General features: G+C 42.3%; 1 protein-coding gene and 2 non-coding genes across 4 annotated transcripts; 1 reads left to right on the top strand and 2 right to left on the bottom strand.

The window, feature by feature from the left end:
- Positions 1 to 452: 452 nt before the first annotated feature.
- On the bottom strand, positions 453 to 534 carry trnas-aga (transfer RNA serine (anticodon AGA)). The gene has a single exon. It is a non-coding gene; the product is annotated as a tRNA-Ser (tRNA).
- Positions 535 to 829: 295 nt separating this feature from the next.
- Positions 830 to 912, bottom strand: trnal-cag (transfer RNA leucine (anticodon CAG)). The gene has a single exon. It is a non-coding gene; the product is annotated as a tRNA-Leu (tRNA).
- A 292-nt stretch (positions 913 to 1,204) lies between these two features.
- Positions 1,205 to 16,295, top strand: LOC129859803 (glycogenin-1-like). 2 transcript variants are annotated; one of them, XM_055929928.1, is made up of 5 exons: positions 1,205 to 1,320; positions 6,322 to 6,496; positions 6,582 to 6,738; positions 11,269 to 11,395; positions 13,684 to 16,295. In XM_055929928.1, the coding sequence occupies exons 2-5, from the start codon at positions 6,326 to 6,328 to the stop codon at positions 13,871 to 13,873; spliced, it is 645 nt and encodes a 214-aa protein (XP_055785903.1). In that variant the 5' UTR covers positions 1,205 to 1,320; positions 6,322 to 6,325; the 3' UTR covers positions 13,874 to 16,295. The 2 variants fall into 2 exon arrangements, with proteins under 2 accessions (XP_055785903.1, XP_055785902.1); XM_055929927.1 differs by lacking the exon at positions 1,205 to 1,320 and adding an exon at positions 1,327 to 2,293.
- The last annotated feature ends 1,996 nt before the right edge of the window (positions 16,296 to 18,291 follow it).

Here is an 18,291-nt window from a genome sequence, read left to right as displayed (position 1 = left end):
ATAATGAAATGTAATGAAAAGTTATACTACTATTCGGTAGACGGTGGACGTTTGCTAGCTGCTGGGCAGATAGCAGTGTGGACTACGATAGACGACGGAATACGATAATTACTCAATTATCTTTTATACACAGACGGCTAAGTAGCTAGCTAAGAAGAAATTGCTAAGGTTAGACAAATTAAACCGTTGTACTATAATGAAATGTAATGAAATGTAATGAAAAGTTATACTACCTGCAGAGCGAATGCAAATGCGACCGCTCGCTCCAAACCGGATGTCGACACATCCGATAACCAGGTGTGTAAATGTGTGAGGTGAGATAGATGGCCAGCAGTCCTATCCCAAATGGACACCTGATCCCTATGTACTTGTGGAGATATGAGAGGATGTGATTGGTATATGAAACACGAATAAACTTCCACCTCCGGAGGGGTCCCAAAAAAATGTATTTTCGTTGTCGGCAGGATTCGAACCTGCGCGGGAAGATCCCAATGGATTTCTAGTCCATCGCCTTAACGACTCGGCCACGACAACTGTGACAGTAGAATTTTTTGTTAGAAGTGAAGGGCCCGGCAGGCATAGCCTACAGCAAATGATGATTTAATAACTGAAGGATAATGTAGTAACTCACTATAATACATTAACTTCATGAAATGTTCCCCTCATTCAGTTGTTATAAAGTACTGTTTTTTCTTATTTTCTTTGCCCAGCTCCAGAAGGTTGAGAGGGTTAATTTACTAATTGTTATTTCACTGTGTGAAGTTGTTATTTCATCTTCTGATTATTACTGCAAAGCAGCATGACTCCTGCGTGAGAGCAGCTAAACATCTGTCAGAAGTGGGATTTGAACACACGCCTCCAGGGGAGACTGCGACCTGAACGCAGCGCCTTAGACCGCTCGGCCATCCTGACTACTGGACAGTAACTGGGTTTCGGGTTAAAGAGTAGAAGACCCGTAAATGACCAGTAAATAAAGACCAGTAAATGCACGATACTGACTTGCACTTTCAATAGTCATTTGTTTTTATCAATTAAAAGCTCCAGTCATTGATTTAACCTCAATATGGCCTTCAATGGGAAACGCGTAGAAAATCGTTATTGATTGAGCGCTACATTGGCCTCAGAATATGGACATTCTGATATAAATGATCAAATTGCTCAGATAAGACCGAAAAGGTGTCTGGGAGGCATGTGCGCTGTCACGGATCACATGACGCAGAATATGGCCTCCTGACTTGATTCCGTCCTCTTGACAGTCGACAGCAGTGTCTTCTAGCTCTGTTGCTACCCAAAAACGGCCACACCGAATAACAGATCATGGTGGGTAAGACAGCGTACAGTCGGTTAATAAGGACAACAGGAATAGTCTATAACCATTAAACTGTGTTTTTATATTATTATGGTTTGATAATATTATATTAGGATATGCTTTGGAGCTATAGCCGAATCGTAGCTTTGTGTTGTCATCTTTCAGCAACACTGATTATATATGGTTTGATGCATGCGCATATCCCACGCAGTTACACAGTCCTCCCATTTATATGTAGATTCTCGTTTTATGCCGCGATGTAGTTAAAGTAGCGTTATCCGTGTAGGCAACAAATATGATGACTTAAATTGAAAGTACATCGTGTGCTTTTTGTGTTTACGGTCCTGCAGTGTATGTGCCTACATGCGGCTCGGCCATTGCTGAATTCCCGCTCTCCTCCATCCCGAAGTGTGCACTTGTTTACTCGGTTACTCTCTGCGTAGGGATATATCAAACACGCACTTTCGCTATATGCCCATGCATTCTACAATATTTACACGCAGTGGTTTTTAATCCTTTAAAAATAAATCATCACTCGTTTTAAACACGACGCGTTTCTTGTCTGTATGGCCAATCTCACAAGTGGAAACGGCTCGTGCAGAACTGCCTTTGACATTACCACCACAAGTTGACATATGACAGTTATAGTACAGTGTGTAATCTATAGGACTATTCTATGGTAGGGACGGGTAGAGGGTCTATGGTTACCCTAGCTGAAGTCCCTATAGGCCGTTTTGATATGAAGTACCGATATATGCCTTGTAGAGGGTTCAGGTGCCTGACAGAAGCTGTTCTCTCTTTCTGTTCGTGTTATTTACAAATAACTAGTCAGATACGTGTGTGATTAGACCAAGCATATGTGACTCTGGCCACAAATGACAACTATGCCAAAGGAGCGATGGTTCTGGGGAGGTCACTACTCAACCATAACACAACCAAACAACTGGTGGTTCTGATTGGACCACAGGTAGCAGAGCCCTGCAGGTAACACATACACACGCTTGCACTCATATATATATATATATATAGCAGTGGTGGGCCAGCAAGGCCTTCTCTGCTGGCCTAAACATCATCAGAATATATATATTTATTTAAATATATTTTCCCACAAATATGTATTAAATTATTCCCCAGAGTAAGAATTATACTCTTAATTTCACAGCTTTCCTCTTGGTTGCACTGCTTCCAGCCCCAGGTTGAGATTTGGAGGGCTGGTCTTTATGTTAGATCTTTTATCCAATCATATTCAGCCATCATGTGTTGCCAGGGGTCTAAAATCTGCCCTCAGGCCTTCAGAATCAACAGTGCGGGCGCTTGTAGCTTAAAGTGAATGGAACTGAAAATTTAGTGTCAACCAATCAGCTTTAGAGTTGGCTATTGTACGCCTGCTGGCTGGCTCCAGTGTTACACAGGAGCCAGCTAGCAGGCGTAGTGCGTGCACATCTTTTGATTGGATTACCAATATTGAGAAGCAGGTCCTATGGGCAGGTCTATGCAGATCCTCAGAACTAGGAAACTGAATTTGATAAACAAATTAATTTGCGTACGACTAAGCTGTTTTTTCAACCCACAATGGCGGAAGGAGGAGAAGATATCGATTTGGTCGAGGATATAATTATAACGCCATTCTCAAGACAAACTTTTCAAGAAAAGTTAGACATTGTAAGGAGAGGTCGCCCTACGCCGACGCAACTAAGCCTGTCACAGGCGGGAAAGGGGTTCGTTCGCCACTTTCAAAGTTCCAACTACGAGCGCTATCAATGGCTCACAGGCTCCGAGAAGCACTGCAAACTGTACTGCTGGGAATGCCTATTATTTGCAAGTGATCGATTTGGTGTTTGGAGCCACACTGGCTTTGCAAACTTGAGTTGTCTAACCAAGGCAGCAATGAGACACCAAAGTACGTCTGGGCACTTACAAGCAATGGTGCTTTTGAAAACTTTTGGGGACACCCGAGTGGATCTACAGCTCAACGAACAATCGCGCAGGGCAACGGAGCTGCACAATGAAAAGGTGAAGAAAAATAGGGAAATATTGAAAAGACTCATTGATTGTGTCATGTTTTTGGGTAAACAGGAACTTTCATTTAGGGTACACGATGAAAGTGCTGACTCCACAAACAAAGGGAACTATGTGGAGCTTCTTTCTTTTCTTTCTGAAAGCAACACAGATTTACAATACCACCTGTCCACTAACAAAGTGTTCATTGGGACGTCAGGCAAAATACAAAATGACCTAATTTATGCTATTGTTGAAGTGATGGGAGAAGAGATCAAAATGGAGATTAAAAAAGCTCCCTTTGTTGCTGTTATGGTGGACGAGACAACAGATGTGGGAAATGCAGCACAGCTCTCACTCGTCCTGCGTTATGTTTTTTATTTATTTATTTATTATTATTTTACCGTTATTTTACCAGGTAAGTTGACTGAGAACACGTTCTCATTTGCAGCAACGACCTGGGGAATAGTTACAGGGGAGAGGAGGGGGATGAATGAGCCAATTGTAAACTGGGGATTATTAGGTGACCATGATGGTTTGAGGGCCAGATTGGGAATTTAGCCAGGACACCGGGGTTAACACCCCTACTCTTACGATAAGTGCCATGGGATCTTTAATGACCTCAGAGAGTCAGGACACCCGTTTAACGTCCCATCCGAAAGACAGCACCCTATACAGGACAGTGTCCCCAATCACTGCCCTGGGGCATTGGGATATTGTTTAGACCAGAGGAAAGAGTGCCTCCTACTGGCCCTCCAACACCACTTCCAGCAGCATCTGGTCTCCCATCCAGGGACTGACCAGGACCAACCCTGCTTAGCTTCAGAAGCAAGCCAGCAGTGCTATGCAGGGTGGTATGTGACGGACACAGGAGTCAAGGAGCGATTTATCCGATTTGAAGATGTGACAAGCGGCAAGCGAGCTGATGACATTGCCGCTCTTATTTTCCGTTTCTTGGAGGAAAATGAATGTAGCCTGGATAAAGTTGTGGCACAGTGTTTTGATGGCGCAGCAGTCATGGCATCTGGACTCAATGGGGTGCAGGCCAAAGTTAAGAAGAGGGCACCGATGGCCTTATTCATTCACTGCTATGCACATCGACTAAATTTAGTACTGACTCAAGGACCCTCAAAGCTTAAAGAATGCAAGGTCTTCTTTGCCAATCTCAATGGCCTTGCAGCATTTTTCTCACGATCCCCTAAGCGCACGCAACTGCTGGATGACATCTGCAAGCGTCGTCTTCCTAAGGTTGCACCAACGAGGTGGCAATATACATCGAGATTGGTCAATGCAGTCTTTGAAAAGAGAGTTGCCCTAAAGGAGCTGTTTAACCACTTACTGGAACATCATGATGACCATGACGGGGATACTGTGCTTATGGCTGATGGATTTAATGCACGTTTGGATGATTTTGAGTTTTGTTTTTTGCTTGAAACATTCAATGGGATTTTTAATTATTCGGATGTGCTTTTTGGAATTCTACAGAAACAATCTTTGGATGTACAATTCTGCCTGACAAGGGTGAATGAGTTTTGTGACACAATTGAGCGAGAGAGGTGCAGGTTCAGTCAAATCTACGATGACACAGAGCGCATCTCAAGTTCACCCAGCGCACGCAGAGGCCCAGCACAAGGAGACCCTCGCACATACTATCAACAACTCCACAGCAATATTCTGGACAACATTCTTTGCCAGATACGAAACAGGTTTCAAGACCACGAAAAATTAATGTTTCTCTCCCTCCTGGACCCCCAGCACTTTCAGACCTACCGGAAAAAATTCCCGCAAACAGCCTTCTCCAGCTTAACAGAGAGTCACGGAACACTGTTCGACCTATCCAAGCTAAAAACAGAACTGACTGTAATGTATGCTATGACTGATTTTGAAGGGAAAAGTCCCTCTGATCTCCTTAAGCAGAAAAATCTGAATGAGGACATGGGGCAACTTTACACATTGGCATGTGTGACAGTGACTATCCCTGTGTCCACGGCTTCTGTCGAGCGGTCATTCTCGGCCTTAAAGCGAATCAAAACGTATTCCAGAAATGCTACTGGACAGACTCGGCTTTCAGCATTAGCCTCCATGTCGATAGAAAAGGACTTATTGGTGGAACTAAAACGCACAGATAGACTGTACAACAGAGTCATTGAAGTCTTCTTGAGGAAAGAAAGGAGGAAGGATTTTGTGTTCAAATAATCAGTCTTTGGTGAGTAGGCATACAATGCATGTTATTTTTTATTAAATATGTATGTTTCGCATTTTATTTCGTTAATATTAAATACCCTATATATTAACAAAATAAAATGGCAAATAGCCTATGTTGCAAATTATTTGTTTTCTTTCTTTTATTTTCAGTGAATAGTTATGTGTCTTTATCATCACGGTGAAACTGCTTTGGCTGCGACAATGCGCTGTTTAGTGAACACACTGTATTTATTTTTTTGGGGACTTAAAGATCAAAGTTTGTGGACCAGAAATGGATAGAAGAAGAATATTAATATAACTCTGTTGCACTCGACTATGTTCTTGCCTATTAGTTGAACTGTACTGTATTGTACTCTTCCCCTGCAATTCTCTGAATAAAAATGTCAATTTCAAGGTGACGCAACGCCTGGCTATACTGTGTTTCTATCTAAATGTATAGTGTCTAGAGCCATGGCATCATAATGATGGTAATAAGAGATGGATTAATTCGGGTGGGACTGTGTAGGACCTCACTGAAGGCCCAGGCCCCAGGCCCACGGCACGCTACTGATATATATATATATATATATATATATATATATATATATATACACACACACACACACACACCGTGATCTATGCTCAGTGTTTGACACACCCATGGCCTTGTCTCTGTTAGTTTTGTATTGGCCAAGCCTGAGTACACCTGAGCAGGAAACACACAACTCAAACCGTGTGTGTGTGTGTGTGTGTGTGTGTGTGTGTGTGTGTGTGTGTGTGTGTGTGTGTGTGTGTGTGTGTGTGTGTGTGTGTGTGTGTGTGTGTTGCAGGGCCATGCTGAGTAGCATCTATGACGAGGTGTGTGTGGTGGATATCTTGGACTCTGGGGACACGGCCCACCTCGCCTTGATGAAGAGACCAGACCTCGGAGTGACCTTCACCAAGCTGCACTGCTGGACACTCACACACTACACCAAGTGTGTGTTTATGGACGCAGACACACTGGTGAGCACACACGCACTCACACTCCTTACTCAGTTCAAATTACAGAAAGTCTGTATTAAGGGCTAAATATTGTGTGTGTACGCAGGTGTTGTCCAACATCGATGAGCTGTTTGAGAGGGAGGAGTTATCTGCTGCGCCTGATCCTGGTTGGCCAGACTGTTTCAACTCAGGGGTGTTCGTCTTTGAACCATCCAATGAAACATACCTTATGACACACTGCACTGAGAAAGGCAGCTTTGACGGTGAGTTCTGTATTATTATTATTATCCCATTGAGATGTGAATGTGTTTTATCCATGTGAGTCCCATTGAGATATGAATGTGTTTTATCCATGTGAGTCCCATTGAGATATGAATGTGTTTTATCCATGTGAGTCCCATTGAGATGTGAATGTGTTTTATCCATGTGAGTCCCATTGAGATATGAATGTGTTTTATCCATGTGAGTCCCATTGAGATATGAATGTGTTTTATCCATGTGAGTCCCATTGAGATGTGAATGTGTTTTATCCATGTGAGTCCCATTGAGATATGAATGTGTTTTATCCATGTGAGTCCCATTGAGATGTGAATGTGTTTTATCCATGTGAGTCCCATTGAGATGTGAATGTGTTTTATCCATGTGAGTCCCATTGAGATATGAATGTGTTTTATCCATGTGAGTCCCATTGAGATGTGAATGTGTTTTATCCATGTGAGTCCCATTGAGATGTGAATGTGTTTTATCCATGTGAGTCCCATTGAGATGTGAATGTGTTTTATCCATGTGAGTCCCATTGAGATGTGAATGTGTTTTATCCATGTGAGTCCCATTGAGATGTGAATGTGTTTTATCCATGTGAGTCCCATTGAGATATGAATGTGTTTTATCCATGTGAGTCCCATTGAGATATGAATGTGTTTTATCCATGTGAGTCCCATTGAGATATGAATGTGTTTTATCCATGTGAGTCCCATTGAGATATGAATGTGTTTTATCCATGTGAGTCCCATTGAGATATGAATGTGTTTTATCCATGTGAGTCCCATTGAGATGTGAATGTGTTTTATCCATGTGAGTCCCATTGAGATATGAATGTGTTTTATCCATGTGAGTCCCATTGAGATGTGAATGTGTTTTATCCATGTGAGTCCCATTGAGATATGAATGTGTTTTATCCATGTGAGTCCCATTGAGATATGAATGTGTTTTATCCATGTGAGTCCCATTGAGATATGAATGTGTTTTATCCATGTGAGTCCCATTGAGATGTGAATGTGTTTTATCCATGTGAGTCCCATTGAGATATGAATGTGTTTTATCCATGTGAGTCCCATTGAGATGTGAATGTGTTTTATCCATGTGAGTCCCATTGAGATGTGAATGTGTTTTATCCATGTGAGTCCCATTGAGATATGAATGTGTTTTATCCATGTGAGTCCCATTGAGATGTGAATGTGTTTTATCCATGTGAGTCCCATTGAGATGTGAATGTGTTTTATCCATGTGAGTCCCATTGAGATGTGAATGTGTTTTATCCATGTGAGTCCCATTGAGATGTGAATGTGTTTTATCCATGTGAGTCCCATTGAGATGTGAATGTGTTTTATCCATGTGAGTCCCATTGAGATGTGAATGTGTTTTATCCATGTGAGTCCCATTGAGATGTGAATGTGTTTTATCCATGTGAGTCCCATTGAGATGGGAATGTGTTTTATCCATGTGAGTCCCATTGAGATGTGAATGTGTTTTATCCATGTGAGTCCCATTGAGATATGAATGTGTTTTATCCATGTGAGTCCCATTGAGATATGAATGTGTTTTATCCATGTGAGTCCCATTGAGATGTGAATGTGTTTTATCCATGTGAGTCCCATTGAGATATGAATGTGTTTTATCCATGTGAGTCCCATTGAGATGTGAATGTGTTTTATCCATGTGAGTCCCATTGAGATATGAATGTGTTTTATCCATGTGAGTCCCATTGAGATATGAATGTGTTTTATCCATGTGAGTCCCATTGAGATATGAATGTGTTTTATCCATGTGAGTCCCATTGAGATGTGAATGTGTTTTATCCATGTGAGTCCCATTGAGATATGAATGTGTTTTATCCATGTGAGTCCCATTGAGATGTGAATGTGTTTTATCCATGTGAGTCCCATTGAGATGTGAATGTGTTTTATCCATGTGAGTCCCATTGAGATGTGAATGTGTTTTATCCATGTGAGTCCCATTGAGATGTGAATGTGTTTTATCCATGTGAGTCCCATTGAGATGTGAATGTGTTTTATCCATGTGAGTCCCATTGAGATGTGAATGTGTTTTATCCATGTGAGTCCCATTGAGATATGAATGTGTTTTATCCATGTGAGTCCCATTGAGATGTGAATGTGTTTTATCCATGTGAGTCCCATTGAGATGTGAATGTGTTTTATCCATGTGAGTCCCATTGAGATATGAATGTGTTTTATCCATGTGAGTCCCATTGAGATATGAATGTGTTTTATCCATGTGAGTCCCATTGAGATGTGAATGTGTTTTATCCATGTGAGTCTCATTGAGATGTGAATGTGTTTTATCCATGTGAGTCCCATTGAGATGTGAATGTGTTTTATCCATGTGAGTCCCATTGAGATGTGAATGTGTTTTATCCATGTGAGTCCCATTGAGATGTGAATGTGTTTTATCCATGTGAGTCCCATTGAGATGTGAATGTGTTTTATCCATGTGAGTCCCATTGAGATATGAATGTGTTTTATCCATGTGAGTCCCATTGAGATATGCATGTGTTTTATCCATGTGAGTCCCATTGAGATGTGAATGTGTTTTATCCATGTGAGTCCCATTGAGATATGAATGTGTTTTATCCATGTGAGTCCCATTGAGATGTGAATGTGTTTTATCCATGTGAGTCCCATTGAGATATGAATGTGTTTTATCCATGTGAGTCCCATTGAGATATGAATGTGTTTTATCCATGTGAGTCCCATTGAGATATGAATGTGTTTTATCCATGTGAGTCCCATTGAGATGTGAATGTGTTTTATCCATGTGAGTCCCATTGAGATATGAATGTGTTTTATCCATGTGAGTCCCATTGAGATATGAATGTGTTTTATCCATGTGAGTCCCATTGAGATATGAATGTGTTTTATCCATGTGAGTCCCATTGAGATATGAATGTGTTTTATCCATGTGAGTCCCATTGAGATATGAATGTGTTTTATCCATGTGAGTCCCATTGAGATGTGAATGTGTTTTATCCATGTGAGTCCCATTGAGATGTGAATGTGTTTTATCCATGTGAGTCCCATTGAGATATGAATGTGTTTTATCCATGTGAGTCCCATTGAGATATGAATGTGTTTTATCCATGTGAGTCCCATTGAGATGTGAATGTGTTTTATCCATGTGAGTCTCATTGAGATGTGAATGTGTTTTATCCATGTGAGTCTCATTGAGATGTGAATGTGTTTTATCCATGTGAGTCCCATTGAGATGTGAATGTGTTTTATCCATGTGAGTCCCATTGAGATGTGAATGTGTTTTATCCATGTGAGTCCCATTGAGATGTGAATGTGTTTTATCCATGTGAGTCCCATTGAGATGTGAATGTGTTTTATCCATGTGAGTCCCATTGAGATATGAATGTGTTTTATCCATGTGAGTCCCATTGAGATATGAATGTGTTTTATCCATGTGAGTCCCATTGAGATGTGAATGTGTTTTATCCATGTGAGTCCCATTGAGATATGAATGTGTTTTATCCATGTGAGTCCCATTGAGATGTGAATGTGTTTTAACCATGTGAGTCCCATTGAGATATGAATGTGTTTTATCCATGTGAGTCCCATTGAGATATGAATGTGTTTTATCCATGTGAGTCCCATTGAGATATGAATGTGTTTTATCCATGTGAGTCCCATTGAGATGTGAATGTGTTTTATCCATGTGAGTCCCATTGAGATATGAATGTGTTTTATCCATGTGAGTCCCATTGAGATATGAATGTGTTTTATCCATGTGAGTCCCATTGAGATATGAATGTGTTTAATCCATGTGAGTCCCATTGAGATATGAATGTGTTTTATCCATGTGAGTCCCATTGAGATATGAATGTGTTTTATCCATGTGAGTCCCATTGAGATGTGAATGTGTTTTATCCATGTGAGTCCCATTGAGATGTGAATGTGTTTTATCCATGTGAGTCCCATTGAGATATGAATGTGTTTTATCCATGTGAGTCCCATTGAGATATGAATGTGTTTTATCCATGTGAGTCCCATTGAGATGTGAATGTGTTTTATCCATGTGAGTCCCATTGAGATGTGAATGTGTTTTATCCATGTGAGTCCCATTGAGATATGAATGTGTTTTATCCATGTGAGTCCCATTGAGATATGAATGTGTTTTATCCATGTGAGTCCAATTGAGATATGAATGTGTTTTAAGGAAGCCCTGGCCAAGAGCAAGCAGCTGCAGTACAAAATACATGGTACAAAGAGTGTGTGTCTGGGGTGGTGCAATAAACGCTATATCTCCTATGGACTTTCCTTAAACTCTGCTGCCAACAAGATCCTATAGATCCTAAAATATCTGTCATGTTCTCATCTAACCTCTCCCCCTCCCCACTCTCATTTTCCCTCTCTCACTCTCTCTCCCTCTCCCCTTCTCTCTCTCCTTCCTTCTTCCCCTTCTCTCCCACCACCTCTCTTTCCCACCCCCCCTCTCTCTTTTTCTCCCCTTCTCTCTCCCTCTCCCCTTCTCCCTCCCTCTCTCTCTCGCTCTAGGTGGTGACCAAGGAGTTCTGAACAGTTTCTTCAATACCTGGTCAACAGCAGACATTTCCAAACACCTGCCTTTTATCTACAACCTCAGCAGCATCGCTATATACACCTATCTACCAGCCTTCAAACAGTAGGCGCACACACACACACACTCCAGTGTTGTCACAGTAGAAGTTATTTCATGCATCACACTTTAGCTCCAAATCCCTGGCTTCCTGCCCTCAACAGTGTGTGTGTGTTTGTGTGTGTGTGTGTGTGTGTGTGTGTGTGTGTGTGTGTGTGTGTGTGTGTGTGTGTGTGTGTGTGTGTGTGTGTGTGTGTGTGTGTGTGTGTGTGTGTGTGTGTGTGTGTGTGTGTGTGTGTGTGTGTGTGTGTGTGTGTGTGTGGTGTGTGGGTGTGTGTGTGTGTGTCTCATAGCGTGTGTACTTCTTCTTAAGATCTCCAGTACTGACAATGGTTTCTGAATCTTGAAAGATGTATAACAAGACTTGTGAGATGTTCAGGGCTTTCGGAATGTATTCACACAGCTTGACTTTTTCCACATTCTGTTGTTACAGCCTGAATTTAAAATGGATTCATTTGAGATTGTGTCACTGGTCTACACACAATACCCCATAATGTCAAAGTGGAATTATGTTTTTAGGATTTTTTTATAAATTAATTCAAGATGAAAAGCTGAAATGTATTGAGTCACAGTATTCAACCCCTTGTGTTATGGCAAGCCTCAATAAGTTCAAGAGTAAAAATGTGCTTAACAAGTCACATAATAAGTTGCATTGACTCACTCTGTCTTAACATGATTTCTGAATGACTACCTCATCGCTGTACCCCACACATACATTATCTGTAAGGTCCCTCAGTCAAGCAGTGAATTTCAAACAGATTCAACCACAAAGAACAGGGAGGTTTTCCAATGCCCCGCAAAGAAGGGAACCTATCGGTAGATGGGTAAAAATAAAAAAGCAGACATTGAATATCCCTTTAAGCATGGTGAAGTTATTAATTACACTTTGGATGGTGTATCAATATACCCAGTCACTACAAAGATGCAGGCGTGCTTCCTAACTCAGTTGCCGGAGAGGTAGGAAACTGCTCAGGAATTTCATCATGAGGCCAATGTGGACTTTAAAACAGTTAGAGTTTAATGACTGTGATAGGAGGAAACTGAGGATGGATCAATAACATTGTAGTTACTCCACAATACTAACCTAATGTACAATGTGAAAAGAAGGAAGCCTGTACAGAATACAAAATATTCCAAAACATGCATTCTGTTTGCAATAAGGGAATACAGTAAAACTGCAAAAAATGTGGCAAAGAAATGAACTTTGTCCTTTGTCCACAAAGTGTTATGTTTGGGGAAAATCCAACACATCACTGAGTACCACTCGTCATATTTTCAAGCATGGTGGTGGCTGCATCATGTTATGGGAATGCTTGTCATCAGCAAAGACTAGGGAGTTTTTTAGGATCAAAAGAAACGGAATAAATCTCAGCACAGGAAACATCCTTTAGGAGAAGCCTGGTTCAGTCTGCTTGGGATACAAATTCACCTTTCAGCAGGACAATAACCTAAAACACAAGGTCAAATGTACACTGGAGTTGCTTACCAAGACGACATTGAATTTTCCTGAGTGGCCTAGTTTGACAGTTTTGACTTAAATTGGCTTGAAAATCAATGGCATGACTTGGAAATGGCTGTCTATCAATGATCAACATCCAACTTGACAGAGCTTAAAAAATAACACAAATACAATAATGTACAATCAAGGTGTGCAAAGCTCTTAGAGACTTTTCCAGAAAGACTCACAGCTGTAATCACTGCCAAAGTTGATTCTAACACGTATTGACTGAGGTGTATAGAACTTACTTAATTTAAATATTTTCTCCATTTCATTTTGTCATTATGGGGTATGGTGTGTAGATGGGTGAGAGAAACAAATCTATTTAATCCATTTTGAATTTAGGATGTAACACTACCAAATGTGGAGTAAGGCAAGGGCTATGCATACTTTCTTAAGGCACTGTATGTGTTTTGAGGGGACTGTTGAAGGACAGTTTGTGTATGTGAGTACAGTGTGTTCACAGTGTAATCGTACAGTAGTTTAAGTACAGTATTTGCTGGTTTCAGTCGCTGATTTTGTGTGGTGTGTGTGTGTGTGTGTGTTGACCCTCTGTAGTGGCAAGTCATTGACATGGTAACCTCTCTCCCTGTCTCTCATGGATACTTTAAACAGACCCCGGCTCCTGCCCTTCGTTCTGTTTCTCTGTAGAGGAAGCTGCTGATTGGTCAATGCTTTGGGTTGAGGGGAAATGCTTCATGGCTGTCACCGTCACCCTTGTATTAGTGAGTATTTCTCCATGTCTCAGAATGCTCATCTTGCTTGCCTCCCCTGTCTCTCCCTCCACCCCCTATAGGAGGAGGTCTGTGACAGTGTGGTTGAGATCATCCTCCCCCCGCCTCCCCCTCAGGCGCCCCAGGTGTCCAGTGAGGAGAGGAGGCAGCGATGGGAGGCGGGGCAGGCGGACTACATGGGAGCCGACTCCTTCGAAAGCATCCAGAGGAAACTGGACTGCTTCCTCAAGTAGAGGGTCAGAGAAGGGATGACGGACGGAAAGGGCATCTATTGGCAGGCCTGAGATGCGTCAGTCAGGGCGGGGATCAACTGGCATTCGAACCAATCAGAAGAGAAAGCGGTAGAGCATGACGTATTGAAAAACAGTCCCATCCTGGGCCTCTCTCTCTCTCGGTTTTTCTCTCGTGTGCGTGCGTGTTTGTGTGTTCGTGTGGCCTGGTCCTGCAGAAATAACCCCTGCAGAGACGGGGCCATCCAGTTTACTACACTATGCAGCCCCCATACCACCACCTCGGTGCAGAAGCCTTGGTCAGTAAGTAATGTCTCAGTAATAACCTCACTGTGACTCTGCCTCACCAAGTCCCATCCAGACCCCATGACTCTAACAGCTCAAACCCAGTTACTCAGTCAAGCCTGATAATGATAGAGATAGGGCAGTTGTGCTTTTACTCTTTAAAGTATTCAGAGATGCGTGGGTATGAAGTATTTCCCTCTATACAATGGAAGAACTGTTATTTAGTTTATTAAAGTTTGCATCCCAGCGGTTATTTTTGCTCTCCATATGTGTGTTGTGCATGCATGTTTCTTTATATTAGGATTATTGTGAAGGAAGCCCGTTTCTAAAGTGGAAAACCCACCGAAGCGCTTGTCATTTTGCCATGTCCTGTTTGTTGTCATCACTTCCTGTTGGGTTTCATCACTTCCGGTGTAGTCTGACCAGTTGCCTTACCACCGTCAAAGACTCTTATTACACAACTAGGCCTATTCTAGTTGTCGCCGTTCACAGTTTACAGAAAACACTTCTCTGCTGCTGCCAAACCCCCCCCCCCCCCCTCCACCTCTACTCATTCAACCCTCCTACAGACTTACCTCTACGCTCCTCCAGCTCCACTCTACTCATTCAACCCTCCTACAGACTTACCTCTATGCTCCTCCAGCTCCACTCTACTCATTCAACCCTCCTACAGACTTACCTCTACGTTCCTCCAGCTCCACTCTACTCCATTCAATCCTCCTAGACTTACCTCTACGCTCCCCCAGCTCCACTCTACTCATTCAACCCTCCTACAGACTTACCTCTACGCTCCTCCAGCTCCACTCTACTCATTCAACCCTCCAACAGACTTACCTCTACGTTCCTCCAGCTCCACTCTACTCCATTCAATCCTCCTAGACTTACCTCTACGCTCCCCCAGCTCCACTCTACTCATTCAACCCTCCTACAGACTTACCTCTACGCTCCTCCAGCTCCACTCTACTCATTCAACCCTCCAACAGACTTACCTCTACGTTCCTCCAGCTCCACTCTACTCCATTCAACCCTCCAACAGACTTACCTCTACGCTCCTCCAGCTCCACTCTACTCCATTCAACCCTCCAACAGACTTACCTCTACACTCCCCTAGCTCCACTCTACTCATTCAACCCTCCTACAGACTTACTTCTACGCTCCTCCAGCTCCACTCTACTCCATTCAACCCTCCTACAGACTTACCTCTACGCTCCTCCAGCTCCACTCTACTCATTCAACCCTCCTACAGACTTACCTCTACGCTCCTCCAGCTCCACTCTACTCCATTCAACCCTCCTACAGACTTACCTCTACGTTCCTCCAGCTCCACTCTACTCATTCAACCCTCCAACAGACTTACCTCTACGCACCTCCAGCTCCACTCTACTCATTCAACCCTCCAACAGACTTACCTCTACGCTCCTCCAGCTCCACTCTACTCCATTCAACCCTCCAACAGACTTACCTCTACGCTCCTCCAGCTCCACTCTACTCATTCAACCCTCCTACAGACTTACCTCTACGCTCCTCCAGCTCCACTCTACTCCATTCCACCCTCCAACAGACTTACCTCTATGCTCCACTCTACTTATTCAACCCTACAACAGACTTACCTCTACACTCCCGTAGCTCCACTCTACTCCACCCTTCTCTACCCTCAACTTGACACCCCCCATCTCCATCTCCAACTCAACTCACCCCTCCTACAGCCCCACCTTGTCAACCCCCCCTCCACCACCCTCCAACATCACCACCCTGATGTCTCTTCCTATCCCAGAAGTGTGTACCTTCATCCCACCTTGTGGATTTAAAAGGAATGGACTGGTGTGAGGAAAATCATATCAGATATTATTTTGACATGGTGAAAACTCATGTCCATGATTAATCCAATGCTTTCACATCCATGAAGGGGTCAGAGTGAGCAGGTCAAGTGCACACGGGGGCATAAGGCCAGTAGGGAATCCTAACGCACACACAGCCTAAAATGATCTAGTAAGTAATGGGATGTAATAGTTTTGTGGTCCCTCTTAACACACCCACAAATGGCTCTATAGAGATGTTTCCAAACACTGTGAAATCTTGTGTGTTGTGAACACACCCCGGTAGTTCTCACTGTTTCTGTTCTCTGTAGACACCTAATAAAGGACTGGTGAAGAAGTCTCCATCTGTCTTTTATTCCAGCTATGTGGCTACTACAAATACCACCTAACTACTAGTACTACTGAACTGTGTTTGTGTGTGTGATTGTCTGGGTGTGTGTGATTGTCTGAGTGGGTGTGTGTGTGGGTGTGTGCTCAATGATGGTATTGAAGTCATAACAAAAGGTTGTGATTTTAGGTGCTCTCTGTTTCAGACCTGGGATAAATATAGTTTTTAACTGCTTTGTGGAAAGTAAAAATCTTTCCGGGGGCTACTTAGCTACTTTGGAGGTGACTACAACTATTGGAATACAGATTCCAAAAACGGACCACTTCTTAAACCCAAATACAGACCTCAGAAAGTTACTATCCAAACTATTTGAGTACCTACTTTTGTTACCTATTTGAATATGGATCTGAGAAAGCAACTACTTTTTTTTACAAATATTTGAATACAGATCTCAGGAAGTGAGTACTTTTCTGAAACTATTGGATTAGCAGCCTTCAACTAATGGCAGGGCTGTATCTGGAACTGCGTGTTGAAGATAGAAATAGAATGAATAGAGCACACACACACACACTCCTATACTATTCCAATCTATCTGACAGCATATTGGATCTACACAATACATTTCTATCAGAAACATTTTGTAAATGTTCATTCTCCTGAATGTCCATTGCCACAGGTGTACATAATCAAGTGTAACCAATGCTATTTTGTACAGAGAAGTATAAATAAATTGTGACGCTCAACTACTGTATGACTCCTTAAACATGCCACTGAATTGAAAGCTGCAATTAATTTTACGATACCTGAACATACTGCAGAGCAATTCAAAGCCATTTTTCAAACATTGTAAGCAGCAAGTTGGATCCTTAGCCAAAACAACTTCTAAACACACACGTCTACCATCTTTAAAGGGATAGTTTACTCAGAATACAAACTAACATGATTTTCAACCTACCTTGTCTATAGTTGATTCAAGAAGGCAGTTTTGGGATATTTAGTTTCCTTTCAACACTTAATAGCCATATTTTGTTACTGTTAGCGTTCTCTGAACACTTAACATTGAACTGTTCTTGTTCATGTGTAATAAAACAAATTACCTTTTGGAGCAACATTTTATTAGCATGTTTTGACATATTACTTTGGTAATCACATTAGAATTGGATAGCAATGAGCTGAGAGTTTTTAACTACTGTACACGAGGAATAGTGACCGTTCCTTATTCCACTTATGTAATAACTCCATTTATTATGCAATTATAAAGCAATTTCCAAAGTCCTATGTAACAACAATATTGCTATTGTAATACTCAAAGTTACAACACATGTATAAGAACTTGATGTCACTCATTATGAAAATATATTTGTTAGTCATTTTGAAGCTGCAAAAGTGGTCTACTCTAATGTTGAGGGGATTCCATGTCCCTCATGTATGTACTTCTAGGCTATATTAAGATATCTAAGAGCCCTCCAAACCATGTGCTTATTTATTTTTTACTTTATTTTGTATTGAACCTTTATTTAACTAGGCAAGTCAGTTAAGAACAAATTCTTATTTACAATGCCGGCCAAATCCGGAGGACGCTGGGTCAATTGTGCGCCGCCCTATGGGACTCCCAACCCAACGGCTAGTGTGCATATGCACCGTCCGCAACCGCAGGGCTCTCCAGAGGGTGGTGCAGTTAGCCCAATGCATCACCCGGAGCACACTGCCCGCCCTTCAGGACATCTACAGCACCCGGTGTCACAGGAAGGCCAAAAAGATCACCCAGGACCTCAGCCACCCGAGCCACGGCCTGTTCACCCCGCTATCATCCAGAAGGCGAGGTCAGTACAGGTGCATCAAAGCCGGAACCAAGAGACTGAAAAACAGCTTCTATCTCAAGGCCATCAGACTGTTAAATAGACATCCCTACTCTGCCCTGAACTTAGTCACTGTCACTAGCCGGCCACCACCCTGTTACTCATCCCTGCACCTTAGAGGCTGCTGCCACATAGACATGGAACACTGGTC

This window comes from Salvelinus fontinalis, chromosome 7 (genome assembly GCF_029448725.1).
Source record: "Salvelinus fontinalis isolate EN_2023a chromosome 7, ASM2944872v1, whole genome shotgun sequence".
NCBI classification, from domain to species: Eukaryota; Metazoa; Chordata; class Actinopteri; order Salmoniformes; family Salmonidae; genus Salvelinus; species Salvelinus fontinalis.
This window is presented reverse-complemented; position numbering and strand designations above follow the sequence as displayed.